Genomic DNA, 14385 nt, shown 5'->3' with positions numbered 1-14385 from the left:
GTTTCGAAGGTCCTTGCAAATCGTCTTAAAAATTATTTAGATAAGATTATTGCAGTTAATCAGAGTGCGTTCGGGGCATCTCATTACTGATAATATTTTGGTGGCTTTCGAACTTTTTCATCATATGAAAAATTTGCCGAATAAAGGAGGGTATATGGATATGAAGCTTGATATGTCAAAAGCATATGATCGGATTGAATGGGATTTTTTGGAAGCTGTTTTGGAGAAGTTTGGGTTTGAGCAGAATTGGAGGCAATGTGTGATGAAATGTGTTGGAACAGTGAATTTTTCTGTGCTTATTAATGGTCGTCCCACTGATGAATTTGTTCCGGGAAGAGGTATTAGACAAGGGGATCCGATTTCTCCTTATCTTTTTATTTTGTGTGCGGAGGTTTTTTCTTATCTTTTGCGTAGTGCAGAGGAATGGGGTAGTCTCCATGGGATCCGTATTGCCCCTACGGCTCCTTCTGTTAGCCATTTGCTATTTGCGGATGATTGCATTATTTTCTCAAAGGCTACGGATAGTAATGCGGAGGCGGTTCTTAATGCTCTTGAAATGTATGAATTGTCGTCTGGTCAAAAAATTAATTTTGACAAGACGACAATTTCTTTTAGCAAAGGAATCCCGGGGCCGAGAAGAACCGAGTTGGCTCACAAACTTGGTGTTAGAGAGGTGGATGTCCATGATTGTTATCTTGTTTACCAACCGTGGTGGGAAGATCAAAGAAAGTCATCACGAGAGGGGTAAAGGACAAATTGTGGAAAAAGCTACAAGGTTGGAAGGGGATGGTTTTATCTAAGGCGGGTAGGGAGGTTATGATAAAGGCAGTGGCCCAATCTCTTCCTACTTATGCGATGAGTGTGTTTAAATTTCCATCCTCGTTTTTGATGAATTGCGTTCTCTTGTAGCTCAATTTTGGTGGGGTCAAAATCATGGTGAAAGGAAAATTCATTGGTTGGCTTGGAAGAAATTGTGTAAGCCAAAGAATGTTGGGGGTTTGGGATTTAGGGATTTTAAGATGTTTAATTGGGCACTCCTTGGTAAGCAAGCTTGGAGACTTTTGATGAAGCCGGATAGTCTTCTAGGGAAGATTCTTAAAAGTCGTTACTTCCCCAATACGACCTTTATGGAGGCTAACTTGGGCGCTAATCCAAGTTACACTTGGAGAGGTATTTGTGAGGCTCGTTGGGTGGTTCGAAGGGGGTTAAGGTGGAGAGTGGGTGATGGTTAACTCATTAGAGTTTGGTCAGATGCGTGGTTGCCAAATACTCAGTCAAGGAAAATTCTTTCACCTCGTGGCACTGCAAATTCTGAGATGGTGGTGGCAGATTTAATTGATTCGGTTAATTGCTGCTGGAATCAGGAGTTGGTCTCTCAGCTTTTTCTCCCCTTTGAACAAGAAAGGATTCTCATCATTCCTATAAGTGGTCGACTTCCTAGTGATTAATTCTGCTGGGACCTTGAGAAGAATGGCGATTATTCGGTGAGGTCAGCATACCGTGCTATTTTCGATGATGATTGGAGCAGTGAAGAGGTGGCATCCTCAATGACTAAAGTGATATGGAAGAAAATCTGGAAACTTCAAGTATTGCCAAGAGTCAAGATTTTTGCGTGGCGTGCGTGTCAAAATGCTATCCCAACTCGGAGTGGTATCAGCCATCGTATTTCTTCTTATGATCCTATGTGTTCTATTTGTACGAGACATGAAGAAACTACAATACATGCTTTGAAGGATTGTTCTTTAGCCAAAAGGGTATGGAGTTGTAGTGATTATGCGTTTGTCACGGAGGTAAATGCTCGTACTTTGTCTGACTGGTGGGAGAGCTGTTTTAATGAACTTGATGATGTCGAGATTTCTAATGTGGTAACAATTTGTTGGGCGATTTGGAGTGCGCGTAACTCCCTGGTGATTGAAAATGTGCAGCCTGTGCCCGCTGATATTGGATCTGTGGCGAGGTGCGTGAGGAGGGGCTCAAAGTTTCAACTGGAAAGGGGGGTGTTTCTGTGGCCTTTCCGAATGTATGGTCTGCTCCTATGGATGGATGGCTGGCTTAAACTAAATGTCGATGCAGGGGTTGTAGGGGAGCTGGGTGCTGGGTGGTGAAGACACCCATTTGTGTCTCCCCAAAACCAAACCCAGTGATGAATGCCTTGCACGTTGTGTTATTATCGAATTAGGTGAAAGTGATTCGAAAGCCAAGTGTTGCGGTTTAGTTTTAATTAAATTCTCTCTGTTTTTGAAAATGACTTTATTTATTTGAAAACGTCCATTGTAGTTTATTTTGGTCCATGATAAGGGTCCAATAATGGTGTAGATGGATGGGGTCGAAGAGACCTTTCCAACGATATATTATAAGCCCAATTCCGATGAATATTGAGGAAGTTATGGCCAAAATACTAAACTGGGCCCGGTTATTCATTTTAATACGGCCCAATGATCTAGAGGAGGGCCCAATATTAATTACTATTCCTAAAATTATTAGGATTAATTATAGTTTTCTAGAAGTTTCTAGAAAGTTCCTTTTAATTCTAATATTGTTAGATTTAATAATTAATTATCTTTAAAAGATTTTTATTTGGAATAAAATATTGTTTTGTTATCTTAAAAATATATATATTTTATCTTCTGTACGGATTCCGTAGATCAAGTTGATTAAAGATCGGATTCCGTGTGAAGAAAAACGCGCTAATACAGGCTGTCGCCAAACGACAAGTCTGTTGCCGCGCGACAGACCCTGTCGCCTCGCGGCAGACATTGTCGCGTCGCGACAGAGTGGATTCCTGGCGACAGCGTGGAGTTCTATTCCTTATCAAATTCTATGATTTTCCTGATTATTTTCATTATAAATAGCGTCCGAATTCCTGTTTTCAGAATCATCAATTCTCATCAACTCTTCCTTAATTCTCTCTTTTCTCTCTTGAGCAATATATGCTTTCTTTCTCTCTCTTTTTCTAAACTAGCTTTTTACATACAATATTCCGCATTCATTAGACTTAGAGTCATCTAGCCAAGTTCGAAGTTGCCTTCGCCCTAGACGTGCAAGGTTTGATAATTTCTGAGGGTTTGGTCCAAAACTAGTCAAAACTTTATTTAATTTGATTTCAATTTAATTCTTTAATTATTGTTTATTATTTTCATTGATGTTTACTAACTTGTGTATTTTGTTATTAGAAAGAGGTACGAGGCTTCAAAGTAAGTAGATTAGCTTACTCCCTATTTCTTTCACAATGTAGAAAGCATGCTTATTATCGTTTATAATTCCTAGTATCATGTTAGGATGCTTTTAATGCTTTCTAGTATCATGTTAGGATGTTATTTTTATGCTTTCTAGTATCATGTTTAGGGTGCCTTTAATCTTTTCTAATAGCATGTTAGTGCCATGTTAGGTTTAAAGCTTTGATCTTTATTGTTTAGTGACATGCTAGGATTTGTTATTAATCTTGTTAGTATCATGCATAGGATCTTGCTATTATATTTAAGCTTTATTATGCCTTATCATGCTATTATGATTATTATTATTATTGTTGTTTATTCTTATGTTGCTTGATGTATTTTTTATTGTTATTTCTTGATCACGCCTTTTATGATTGTTAAAGGGAATTTGTACTTGAAATCACGCTTAATAAGATAATTATTAATTTGGTTTAGGCTAATGTGATTTTAATTCAAGTGATCGCCAACAGTAGTATTATTTGTGCATTAATATTTCAACCAACATAGATTAAACAGGGTAGGATTAATATAATGTTTGTATGTTATTCGAAAAGCGCGCATGAATACGAGCAGAACAAAGTAGAGGCCTATTTTATAGGGCGGGTCCTTTCTTTTGTAGATTGGATTCGTACCCTCATCCCCGGACCCTATTTGGTTCAAGACCTTATGGAGTAGTTGATGGTCCTTTTGGATTGTCTTTTGGGTTAACAAGTTCCTAAAACTTGTTGGCGACTCTTTTTGCTCTTTGTCTTTCCCTTTGGAACGCCACCGTACTTTAGTGTATGATCACAGTGGGGTTCAAGTTTGGGGTTATCATAATGCTTGAAATATTCCCTACAGGTTGGGTGCTGTAATTCGTGACAGCAGAGGGGCTGTTCTTGGGTGTGGGGTGCTGCAGTCTGTTGCCAAGTGGGAGACGAAGATTGTTGAAGCAAAGGCTGTCATTTGGGGTATGAGGGTCGCTGCTCAACAGGGAGTGAGAAAAGTCGTAGTGGAAAGCGATTGCCTTGGTGTCATTCAAGCTCCGAATCGAAGGAGAAGGAAGTTGGCTCGAGTTCCTTTCATCTCATTATTGATGATATTTTAGCTTTATGTTCTTCTTTTGATAGTGTTAATTGGTCGTTTGTGAAACGTGGGGGAAATAGACTAGCACATGAATTGGCTCACTTTCAACCTTGGGAAGTTGGTCAAAGAGTGTGGAATAATGTAATCCCGCCTCGTTTTCTTGATGTTGCTGCGCTTGATTTATCAAGTTAAGCTCCCTTTTGAGGGTTTTTTCAAAAAAAAAAAAAAGAAAAAAAAAATATGGTTGTAAATCAAACAGTTGGAATGATTGATTTAATTTTAATCATCATTTAAAAAAGTATAAAGGATTATGTTAAAACAAAGACAAAATTGGAATATAATTTTTTTTAAAAAATAACTTATTCTACATTTAGTACTCCCCATTAAGAAAGGTAACAAAAGATTACAATTAGGGAGGAAATTAAGAGAGGATAATATGGGGATTATACACAGAATCAAGGATATAATCAAGGGGCTAAGTAGTAGGAGATCAATTAGATATGCCGATTGCTTTCAAAAAAAAAAAATTAGATATGCCGATTAAAATCTATAGTACTCACTAAATATTTCGTTTAAAATCTTTCCAAGTTCCACCGATGATGGGGTTGCTAAGACAGCAAAAGTTCTCATATTGATTTGGGTATTGAACGAAATTTTTTGATTGAAAATATTGGGGATTTGGGGTTTAGTTTTTTTTGACGAGATAGGTTTTTTTTTTTTTTTTTTTTTTTTTTTTTTTTTGACAAGAAGAGCTAACAACGAAAAGACAGAAAAACAAAACAAGCAACAAACTAAAAGGACCAAAAAAGGAAATCACGACGACGAGCTTTCATCGCTAACTAGTGAGCCGGAGAAACCCACTGTCGCGGAACCTTCCGAAGTTCGCATGCAGAAAATTCCTGAATAACAGTCCGAATATCTTGGAGCAGCCATAAGCTAGAAATGTCTCCATCCGTTCCCTCTCGAAGGAAAGAAAATAAGGACGAACAATCAGTGTAAATCAATAGACGACGAAAACCACGTCGATTAGCTGCCTGAAGAGCCCAGAGGCATGCTTGTAACTCAGAATGGAGAGCTGAACTAGAAAGGAAGGCTCTAGACCCTCCACCCATAACCTGCTCTGAATCTGGTCGTCGAAAAATCCAACCCGCGCCAGCCGTACAGTCTTGAACCTTACACGCACCATCAAACACAAGGCAGGCATCATAAAGAGAAGGAATGGAACCACGAAGATAACAAATAACCGGTCTCTCTCTCGCACGAGAGAAGGGGTGCCTAATAGAAGAGCGAATAAGAGTTCGAAACTCTTGAGCTGAAGAGCTCCTCGAAATCCACTCGTGCATTAGATGTATGACTAGAGCTGGAGATAAAACAGCCTGCCGAAAGACTTTATGGTTACAAGCCAGCCAAACAGCCCAGAAGAAAGACACAAGAGAAACCAAGCCGTCCCAATTTCGAGCCTGACGTAAGTCCAAAATTAAGTCAACAAAGGCTTCTAGAAAAGGCTTGTTAGGTTGAACCGAAAAAATGGATCCATGAGATGTAGAAGCCCAAATATTAGTAACAACCGGACAGTCACGATACAAATGAGCCGACGTCTCTGAAGCCCCATGACAAAAAACACATGTCGAATTCACCAAGATTCCTCTGGTCTGTAAAACGTCAAAAAGAGGCAGGGCATTATTGAGAACCTTCCAAATAAAACACTGCAACTTCGGGATTAGGGGTAAACCCCAAAAAATCTTCCACCAAGAGGCTGGGAAAGTAGTTGCGATAGCTGAACCAATAGACTGATGAAGCAACATAGCATATGCGGACTTCGTATTAAAGTTTCCATCTCTTGAGAATTTCCAATATACGAAGTCATCCATCAGTTTGCTAGGACGCTCCTGAGCAAGGATGCGAAGAGCCGAAGAAGACTCGAATAGCCTGTGAATAGAAGTCGAATCCCACGCGTAAGAACGCGGATTAATGATAGAAGAAACATGAGACGGAAAGTCCGTCTCACCCGAACCCGGACGAATAGTCAGAGGTTCTCCAGGAACCCAAGTATCCTCGAGAATTCGAACTTGAGTTCCAGAACCCACCTTCCAAGCAATACCACCAGATAAAACTGCCAAGCCTGACAGTAAACCACGACAACCCCACGACGAGCGTGGAATACTCGTCATCTGAAAAAGCCGAAGGGAAGGGTATTTGGCTGTAAGTAATCTAGAAACCAAAAGCTGAGGGTGATGATGGATACGCCAACACTTACGAGCTAAAAGGACCGAATTGAAGCTACTGAGCTTACGAATGCCTAGACCCCCCATACCCTTAGGCATATGCAGGAGGGTCTTCGAGCGCAAAGCTAAACCCCGAGATTGAGAGTCTGATTTCCACCAAAACTGGGCTAAAAGACGGTCTATCTTTGAACAAACTGAAGAAGGGATCTTGAACACGGAGAGAATATGATTGAAAGACGCAACCAAAACAGAGTTTATAATAACCAGTTTTGCCGCCGAGGAAAGACCTACCGAGGCAAAGGAAGAAAGACGCTGAACCACCTTGTCAACTAAAAAACCAAAATCAGAGACTTTGCTACGACTTAATTCAACCGGAAAACCCAAGTATGTACCAAGAGAAGATTTACACTGAAGCCTCAAACTTCGGGAAAGATAGTCTCGATAATCTGTCGGGGTATTCGGGCTGAACTTTACAAAGGATTTCTGAAGATTAATAATCTGACCCGACAAGCTGCAAAATTCTGAAAGAATAGCAGTAAGATTGTCACAAACCTCGGGCGAAACTTGCAAAAACAATAAAGAGTCATCAGCAAAAAATAAGTGAGAAATCGCTGGAGCACCCCGGGAAATGCAGATTCCTGTAATAAGAGATTCTCTTTCAGCTCTCCGAAGCATCGCAGAAAGAATCTCCATACAAAGGACGAAAAGATAGGAAGAAAGCGGGTCACCCTGACGAAGACCACAAGAAGGCTGGAAGGCCGACGACGGACTCCCATTCACCAAAATCTGATAAGAAACCGTAGAAACACACTGGCGGATGATATGAATCCAATATGGAGGAAACCCGTAGGCTCGAAGTAGCTTGAAAAGGAAATCCCAACTCACCCTATCATATGCTTTGTTCATATCTAACTTGATGGCCGCAAAAAATCTTTTTTTAGCTTTTGACCTGTTCATGTAGGAGAGAACTTCATGAGCGATTAAAGCATTATCCGAAAGAAGGCGACCAGGGACAAAAGCATTCTGAAAATCAGCCACTAAACTAGGAAGAACCAAGCGAAGGCGCCCTGTAAGACACTTTGCAACACACTTGTAAACCACATTGCAGAGGCCTATCGGACGAAACTGGGAGATGAACTCGGGGTCATCTACCTTCGGTAACAAGGCTAGGAAAGTGCGATTCCAATCCTTCAACATATAACCATGAGCAAAAAAATGTTGAACCGCTGAAACCACCGAAGAACCAACAAAATCCCAGTGTGACTTAAAGAAGGCCGAAGAGAAACCGTCCGGACCAGGGGATTTGTTATCATCAATACTGAAAATTGCATCCCGAATCTCATCAACTGAAAAAGGAATCATAAGAGAAGCCTCTTGGTCCGGAGAGAGGGAAGGCAACTGTAAATTATCCCACCAATCTGAGTCCTTTGAAATAGCATCAACTTTTACAGAATAGAGATCCTTATAGAAGTCCAGAGACATAGAAGCAATATGATCATAATCTCGATGCCAAAGTCCAGAAGAATCCCTTAGCCCGTAAATTTTATTCTTCCTCTTTCTAGATTGTACGGAGGAAAATAAAAGGCGAGAGTGTGAATCTCCTAGAGCATCCCACTTTACCTTGGCTCTTTGTTGCCAAAATAAGAAAGCGGCTTGAGCTTCCGCTACCTTTTCATTCTTAGTAGTAACAAAAAGACACCGGTCCACTGGGGAAGAAAGAGACTGCGAAGCTTGTTGGACCTCCAAAACAAGTTGTTTCCAATTAATACCCCAGGCTTTTTTGTGAGAAATACACCATGCAAGCAAACGCTCCCGAATAACAGAAAGCTTACGACTCAAGACGAACATAGGGGACCCTGGAAAAAACAAGGAGAAAATAGAAGCAACAATATCTCTGATCGCCGAGGCAGATAAACACCAATTTTCAACCCTGTAGGGACGCTTAACATAATCTGTATCAGCAGAATCTGATAAGATAATAGCAGCATGATCTGAGAATAAAATGGGTTGATTAATAACTTTGGTGTCCGGGTAGTCTATAAACCAAGAAGAAGTACCATAGGCTCTATCTAGGCGCTCAAAAATGGGGTCGGAATCAGTTCAGTTATTAGTCCAGGTATAACGAGGACCTGAGAATGGGACATCTATCAAATCCAAACCCATACGCCAATCAATAAAATCTGCCCGTCCTGGAATAAAGGAATTGCCTCCTAATTTATCCGAAAGGTATTCCACTTGATTAAAGTCTCCAATAATGACTACTTTTGGAAGAGTGTCCAGAATACTACTAATCAAATGCCAAATCTCCAAACGATTAGTAATATGAGGCAAGCCGTACACAAACAGTACATGTTTTACCTCATCTCCTTGCACCAATTTACAGAGGAAAACGTTTTGAGAACTATAAACAGGAATTAAGCCTAATGGGGCAAACCAACATATGAACATACCCCCACTAAGACCAACGGCATCTATACCATTAAAACCCAAGTAAGACAAAGGTGCTAACTTTTGCACAACTATATCAACAGGAAGCATAGTTTCCATAAGACACATTAAATCTATACTATGAGAGCGGACTAGAGAAGAAACATACGGAATTTTAGGGGAGTCCGCTTGTCCCAAGCCCCTACAATTCCAAACTGCTATTTTCATCTAGATTTTGGTGACCCTGTCCGGGAGGTCACCAGTCCCTCAGAAGAAACCGTAGAAGGGGAGTCTGAATTCCTCTTACGCTTCTTATATGGTAAGAAATATGAAAGACAAATAGAATCCTCACACTGTTGCTGTTGCTGCTGAGCAGCAGTAAGAAGTGTAACCAAAGGCTCAGTCGGACCTCCAGCTCGCTTCCTAGGACCATGCTGCTTGACCCACTCCCACACTTTTTCACCACTTTTACGTAACTTAAGACCAGAACAGACTTTGACCGTGCCTCTGGTCTTCTTAATCGGTGAGCAGCTCGGGCTATTTGCCGGAAATATATTTAGGGAAGGTAAGTGATCTCGGTGGTATGAGTATAGTGGTCTGTCAACAAGCCTTTTGTCTTTTTTCCACAGCATACGTGAGTGATGGCGACCATGATGCCTGGTTTTAATAGTTGCTGGTTTCTTTTTGTGGTGTGGAACTGGAAATTGATTTGATTTAAGGTAATTGGAAGGTGATTTTAATTCCGAGGTTGTTCTCCTCTTTTTATACGATGTGAAGGGAAGAGATTCAGTCTCAAAGATTCGTTTTTTTGAAGGGATACTCTCAGTTGTCAGTTGACAATGAACAGGAGGTAGAGGGAAGGCCAATCCATTAAAAACAGAATGGAGATTCAATCTACTGGTTCTAAATCTTTCCACTCTCTTCAGTCCTATGTTCTTATTTGAGAGGCAATGTCCAAGAGGCATAGGTGATACACATGGCTCATCACCACCATTCATACAAGGACCAGTGACACTGGAATTTAATCTACAAGCAGCTTTCTTATGTCCAACCTTATTGCACCCAGAACAGAAAATAAACAAATTCTCATAGCGAATGTTAATCCATTTAGGCTCTGAGTTTCCACGGTCTAGATAAAAGCCCGGCAACAATGGCCTAAGGACAGAAATTAATAGTTTTACTCTAATTGAACACCTTAGTGATCCAGGAGGGGAAACATCTGTACAAAGTAATTTGCCAACAAGATTAAGCATTGGTTTAATGACATGTATCTCACAACAATCCAAAGGTACCTCATCAAGGTGAACCCAAATAGCAGCATCGTTAAATTTGACATCCTTTATTGAATCTCCCTTAATCCAAGGCTTGAAAATTAGGAGGGCAGCTTGGTAAGCCGCTGACCCCAGCTGAAGCAGAGCATCTCTGTCACGGACATCAACACAAAGGAACAGGAAGACTCCTTCAAATTTCTGGACTACAATTTCCCCAAACGTGATCCAATGGTTTGTTACCCAGAGCTGAACACGAGTCTTTGAAAAGTGTCTATTATCCAAAAATTTCCCAAAGACTAAATATGGGTGGGATACAGGCGGAGAAGCTGCTGGTCGGTGATTACGGATTGGGTTCATAATTGGGTTTAGGATTTAATCGGTGAAAAAACTCGAAAATTGGGGGTTGTAGATCGGAACAGAGGTTTTGGAATTAGCCTAGGTCGTATCGAAACATAAGCAGGAAGACGATTGAACTAATAAAGGAGCAAGTAGTTGAACTTAATTATACATACCTTTGGTTTCCTTTAATAAAAGGAAAAGAAAATGGTGATTGTTACTGGAAGACGATGGAAAAGGAAGAAGAAAGCTAGGAAGGCTCTAGATTTCTAGAGAGGGAAGCTCCCTTTGTAGAGAGAGAAAGTTTTTTTTTTTTACTACTTTTTGACGAGATAGGTTGAAAGAGAGGAACGAAAGAAATGAGAGGGAGTTTGAGTGTGAGGGTAAACTTGGGTTTTTAGAGGGTGTGCTAAGTTGATGAAGGTTGTATTTAGCAACCATGCATATGATATTCTTACAACTAGTGTGTATACCGAACGTTACACCGATTGCTACTTTAATAAGACCTTGTGATTATCAATTGTATACATTTGTTTTCATGTTTATAATATAATTTATGATTGGTTTAGATGGTTAAGTAACTGTCTTTTTTACAAATGGTTGGGTGTTCAAATTCCCTTATCATCATTTTCCTTATATGAAGGAATATTCTAGTTGATTGTGTAGTGATGATGTAGCATAATAAGAGATGGAGTGGTGACATGGCGTGGTCTACGTGGCACAGAGACATTATTAGTAGCGTCTTTGATTTTAATAGATTACTAGTCCCCTTATACATTATTCACATAAGTTTTATCTAAGCTAGCCTATGGTGAAAGTGCACCGAATTCAATTGATCTTAATGCACCTCCGGCTAGCCCGCTAGATTGATTGTTCTTAGTTGCATTTTTTTTGTACATAGTACTTCCTCCGTTATATTAAAATTGCACCATAACAGTTTGACACAAATTTTTGGCAATAGAAAAAAGGATGAGAGAGAAAGGTAAAATTACAAAATTGCCCATGTGATTGTATACACAAAATAAAAAGTAAGGGTTGAAAAGCAAGGGTATATTAGGTATTTGCAGTGTGAACACAAATATTTATTACCTAAAATGGATATGGTGCAATATTTGTGAAATTTCCTTAAAAGTCAAGTGGTGCAATATTAAAAAAAAAACGGAGGAAGTATATCTTTTGGTGTTGATTATAATTAGGTGTTATGGATATGAATCGTATATGGGAAATAATATCAATGAATAGTATCTTGATATTATCTTCCTTGCATATCAGTATATCACTCCCGTATTAAGGGTCTGTTCAATTAGCTTAATTTCAGTTTAGTTCAGTTCAGCTCAATCAATTCAGTTCAGTTGTTAATTTCCTTCTCTCATAAAATATACATTTAAGCTCTATTCAGTTCAGTTCAATTCTGTTCAGTTTAGCTCAGCTCCAATCAGTTCAGTTCAGCTCCAACAATTCAATTCAGTTTATCTCCAATCAGTTCAGTTCAGTTTAGTTCACTTCAGTAGGCCTGTTCACGGATCGGATATCCAATCCGAAATGTGATGTCGGATCGGATATCCGAAGACTCGGATACCAAAAATTGAAATCCAAATCCGATTTGAAAAATTCGGATATACGATATTCGGATATCCAAAATTTTCGGATCGGATGCTTCGGATATCCATTATCCAATATTAAGTAAAATTATTATGATTACTTTCTAAATTTAACTAATTTTACCGTTTTTTTTATCGCTAAGTTGTACAAAATATTTTAACAAAAATAGTAGTCCTTTTGGAATTAATATTATCATCAAATATATTAAGAATATTACAACAAGTTAATAATACAGGGTTAGTTTTATATGAACAATTTAAAAATTATACTACGTATTATTTTAGGCTTTATATTTCGGATATCTTTCGGATATTGGATATCCGAAATTCTGAAAATTAATATCCAAATCCGCATCCGATATCCGCTTTTTCGGATCGGATATCCAATCCGAAATGAAAACTCGGATCGGATATCCAAAAATTCGGATCGGTTGCGGATCGGATTATCGGATTTTCGGATTCTCGGATAGTTTTGTACAGGCCTACACTTCAGTAAATATAAACAGGCCCTAAGCTATTGCATATCATATTTTTTGATCATGCAAATATTTTAATATGTAATCTTCTAATGAGCATTACTCCATCTTTTCTTCGTAAGATAATTTCAATTATAAAAATGCGTATAATAACGTTTAAAAAAAAGTATGCTTACTGAGAAAATATTATTATGATCTCCGTACGAAAAAAAGCAATGCTTGAAAGACCAATCTACTCATTAGCCGCGTTTGAAGCAATACAAAGGATTTCTTTTCGAGCCTCTTTTGATCTGAGTAAGTTCCAAAGACTTTCCAAGTCTAGTTTTTAGACATAAAATAAGGTCCAGTTTAAATCAATAGGGTGCAAATTTATATGTCAAAGAAATTACATATATAAAAAATTGAAAAAAAAAATTTAATATTATTTTCAAAGATTATTCTAGTTTATCAGGGTAAAAATCGTAAAATTTAGATAACAATGCATACTAATATAATTATCAAAATTTTGGTGAAATTGGTCGGACCCGATTATTTCACCAAGGGAAATACGAAGTAAATAAATTTCTCGCCAAATGAATGACAACTCTACCATAGGGAGGTGAACAAGCAGCTATACTCATACTCCCTCCGTGTTTTTTTTTAAGTGACACAGTTTGACCGGCACTGAATTTTAGGAGATTTTATTGACTTTAATAAAATAAGATATTAGTGGGGTAGGTTGGAGGAGTGAGAAATGATAAAGTAAAAGAATGTGAGAGTAAGTGGAGACCATGAAAAGAGTGAGAAATGATAAAGTAAAAGATAGAGGGGTGAAGATATATTATTAAAATGTAAGGAGTTTCTAAAAGAAGAAGTGTGTCACTTAAAAAAAACACGGTCGGAAATTAAAAAGTGTACGGAATATCACTTAAAAAAAACACGGAGGAGGTAAGTCATTATGTGTTGAAGGCTTGAAGCGTAGCTTTTTTAAAAGTAGGGCTTATTTTAATCCTTTTATTATCATATGATTTTTAAAGTGCATGAATTGGTACGTCCCAAAAAGCTAACAAAACACAAATGATAGGAAATTACAATGTATACTAATGCTAAGCTTAAATAAAAACTCCATATACTTCCTGCAAAAAATTAAATAATACTTCCTCCGTTTTCTTTTACTTGCAACACTTCCCTAAAAAGGAAATGTCACAATACTTACAACACACTATAAAAGGAAAGTTACTTTAGGGAAAAACTATATTATCTCCCTTATTTAAAACACATGAGCCACAAAATTACACTCCTAACAACCACTCATCCTATTTTAAAGTTTATTATATCATGTAAACCTCACCTTTCTTAATTACCGTGCTAAAGGATGTGTTGCATCTAAAAGAAAACGGAGAAAGTACGAAACAAGGTTATTGAAAATGCTCAGAAGACAACCTACTCCATTAGCCACGTTTAAAGCAATATTAGGGATCTATTTCAGCCTCTTTGGGTCCTTAAATTACGCATTAGTTCATTACTTTTACTTTTGTTATGTAACTTTCTCTAGAACAATATCATTGCTGTCTAAAAAGAGTAGCAAACATATAAAAACCGTGTTTTCTTTTATTCTCTGATTAGTTTCCAAAGACTTTCATAGTCAAGTTTTTATGCATAAAATAAGGTCTAGTGATACTCAAAAGGGCTATAAAACTGAACGTCTAAACTTCGACGATGGAAAAAAGAAAAAAAAAAACACAGAATTATTTTTATCAAAAAATCTATACAAAAAAAGTTTTTCAAAA

General features: G+C 38.3%; 1 protein-coding gene across 1 annotated transcript; it reads right to left on the bottom strand.

The window, feature by feature from the left end:
- Positions 1–5119: 5119 nt before the first annotated feature.
- On the bottom strand, positions 5120–9061 carry LOC145606987 (uncharacterized). Its single transcript, XM_081662789.1, has 2 exons — positions 8635–9061; positions 5120–8472 (listed from the first exon to the last, which is right to left on the bottom strand). The coding sequence occupies exons 1-2, from the start codon at positions 9059–9061 to the stop codon at positions 5120–5122; spliced, it is 3780 nt and encodes a 1259-aa protein (XP_081518915.1).
- Between the last annotated feature and the right edge of the window lie 5324 nt (positions 9062–14385).

This window comes from Chenopodium album, chromosome 23, assembly GCF_948465745.1.
Source record: "Chenopodium album chromosome 23, dcCheAlbu1.1, whole genome shotgun sequence".
In the NCBI taxonomy this organism is placed as follows: domain Eukaryota; kingdom Viridiplantae; phylum Streptophyta; class Magnoliopsida; order Caryophyllales; family Amaranthaceae; genus Chenopodium; species Chenopodium album.
Note: the sequence above shows the minus strand (reverse complement) of the source record. Positions and strands in the feature narration are given on the sequence as shown.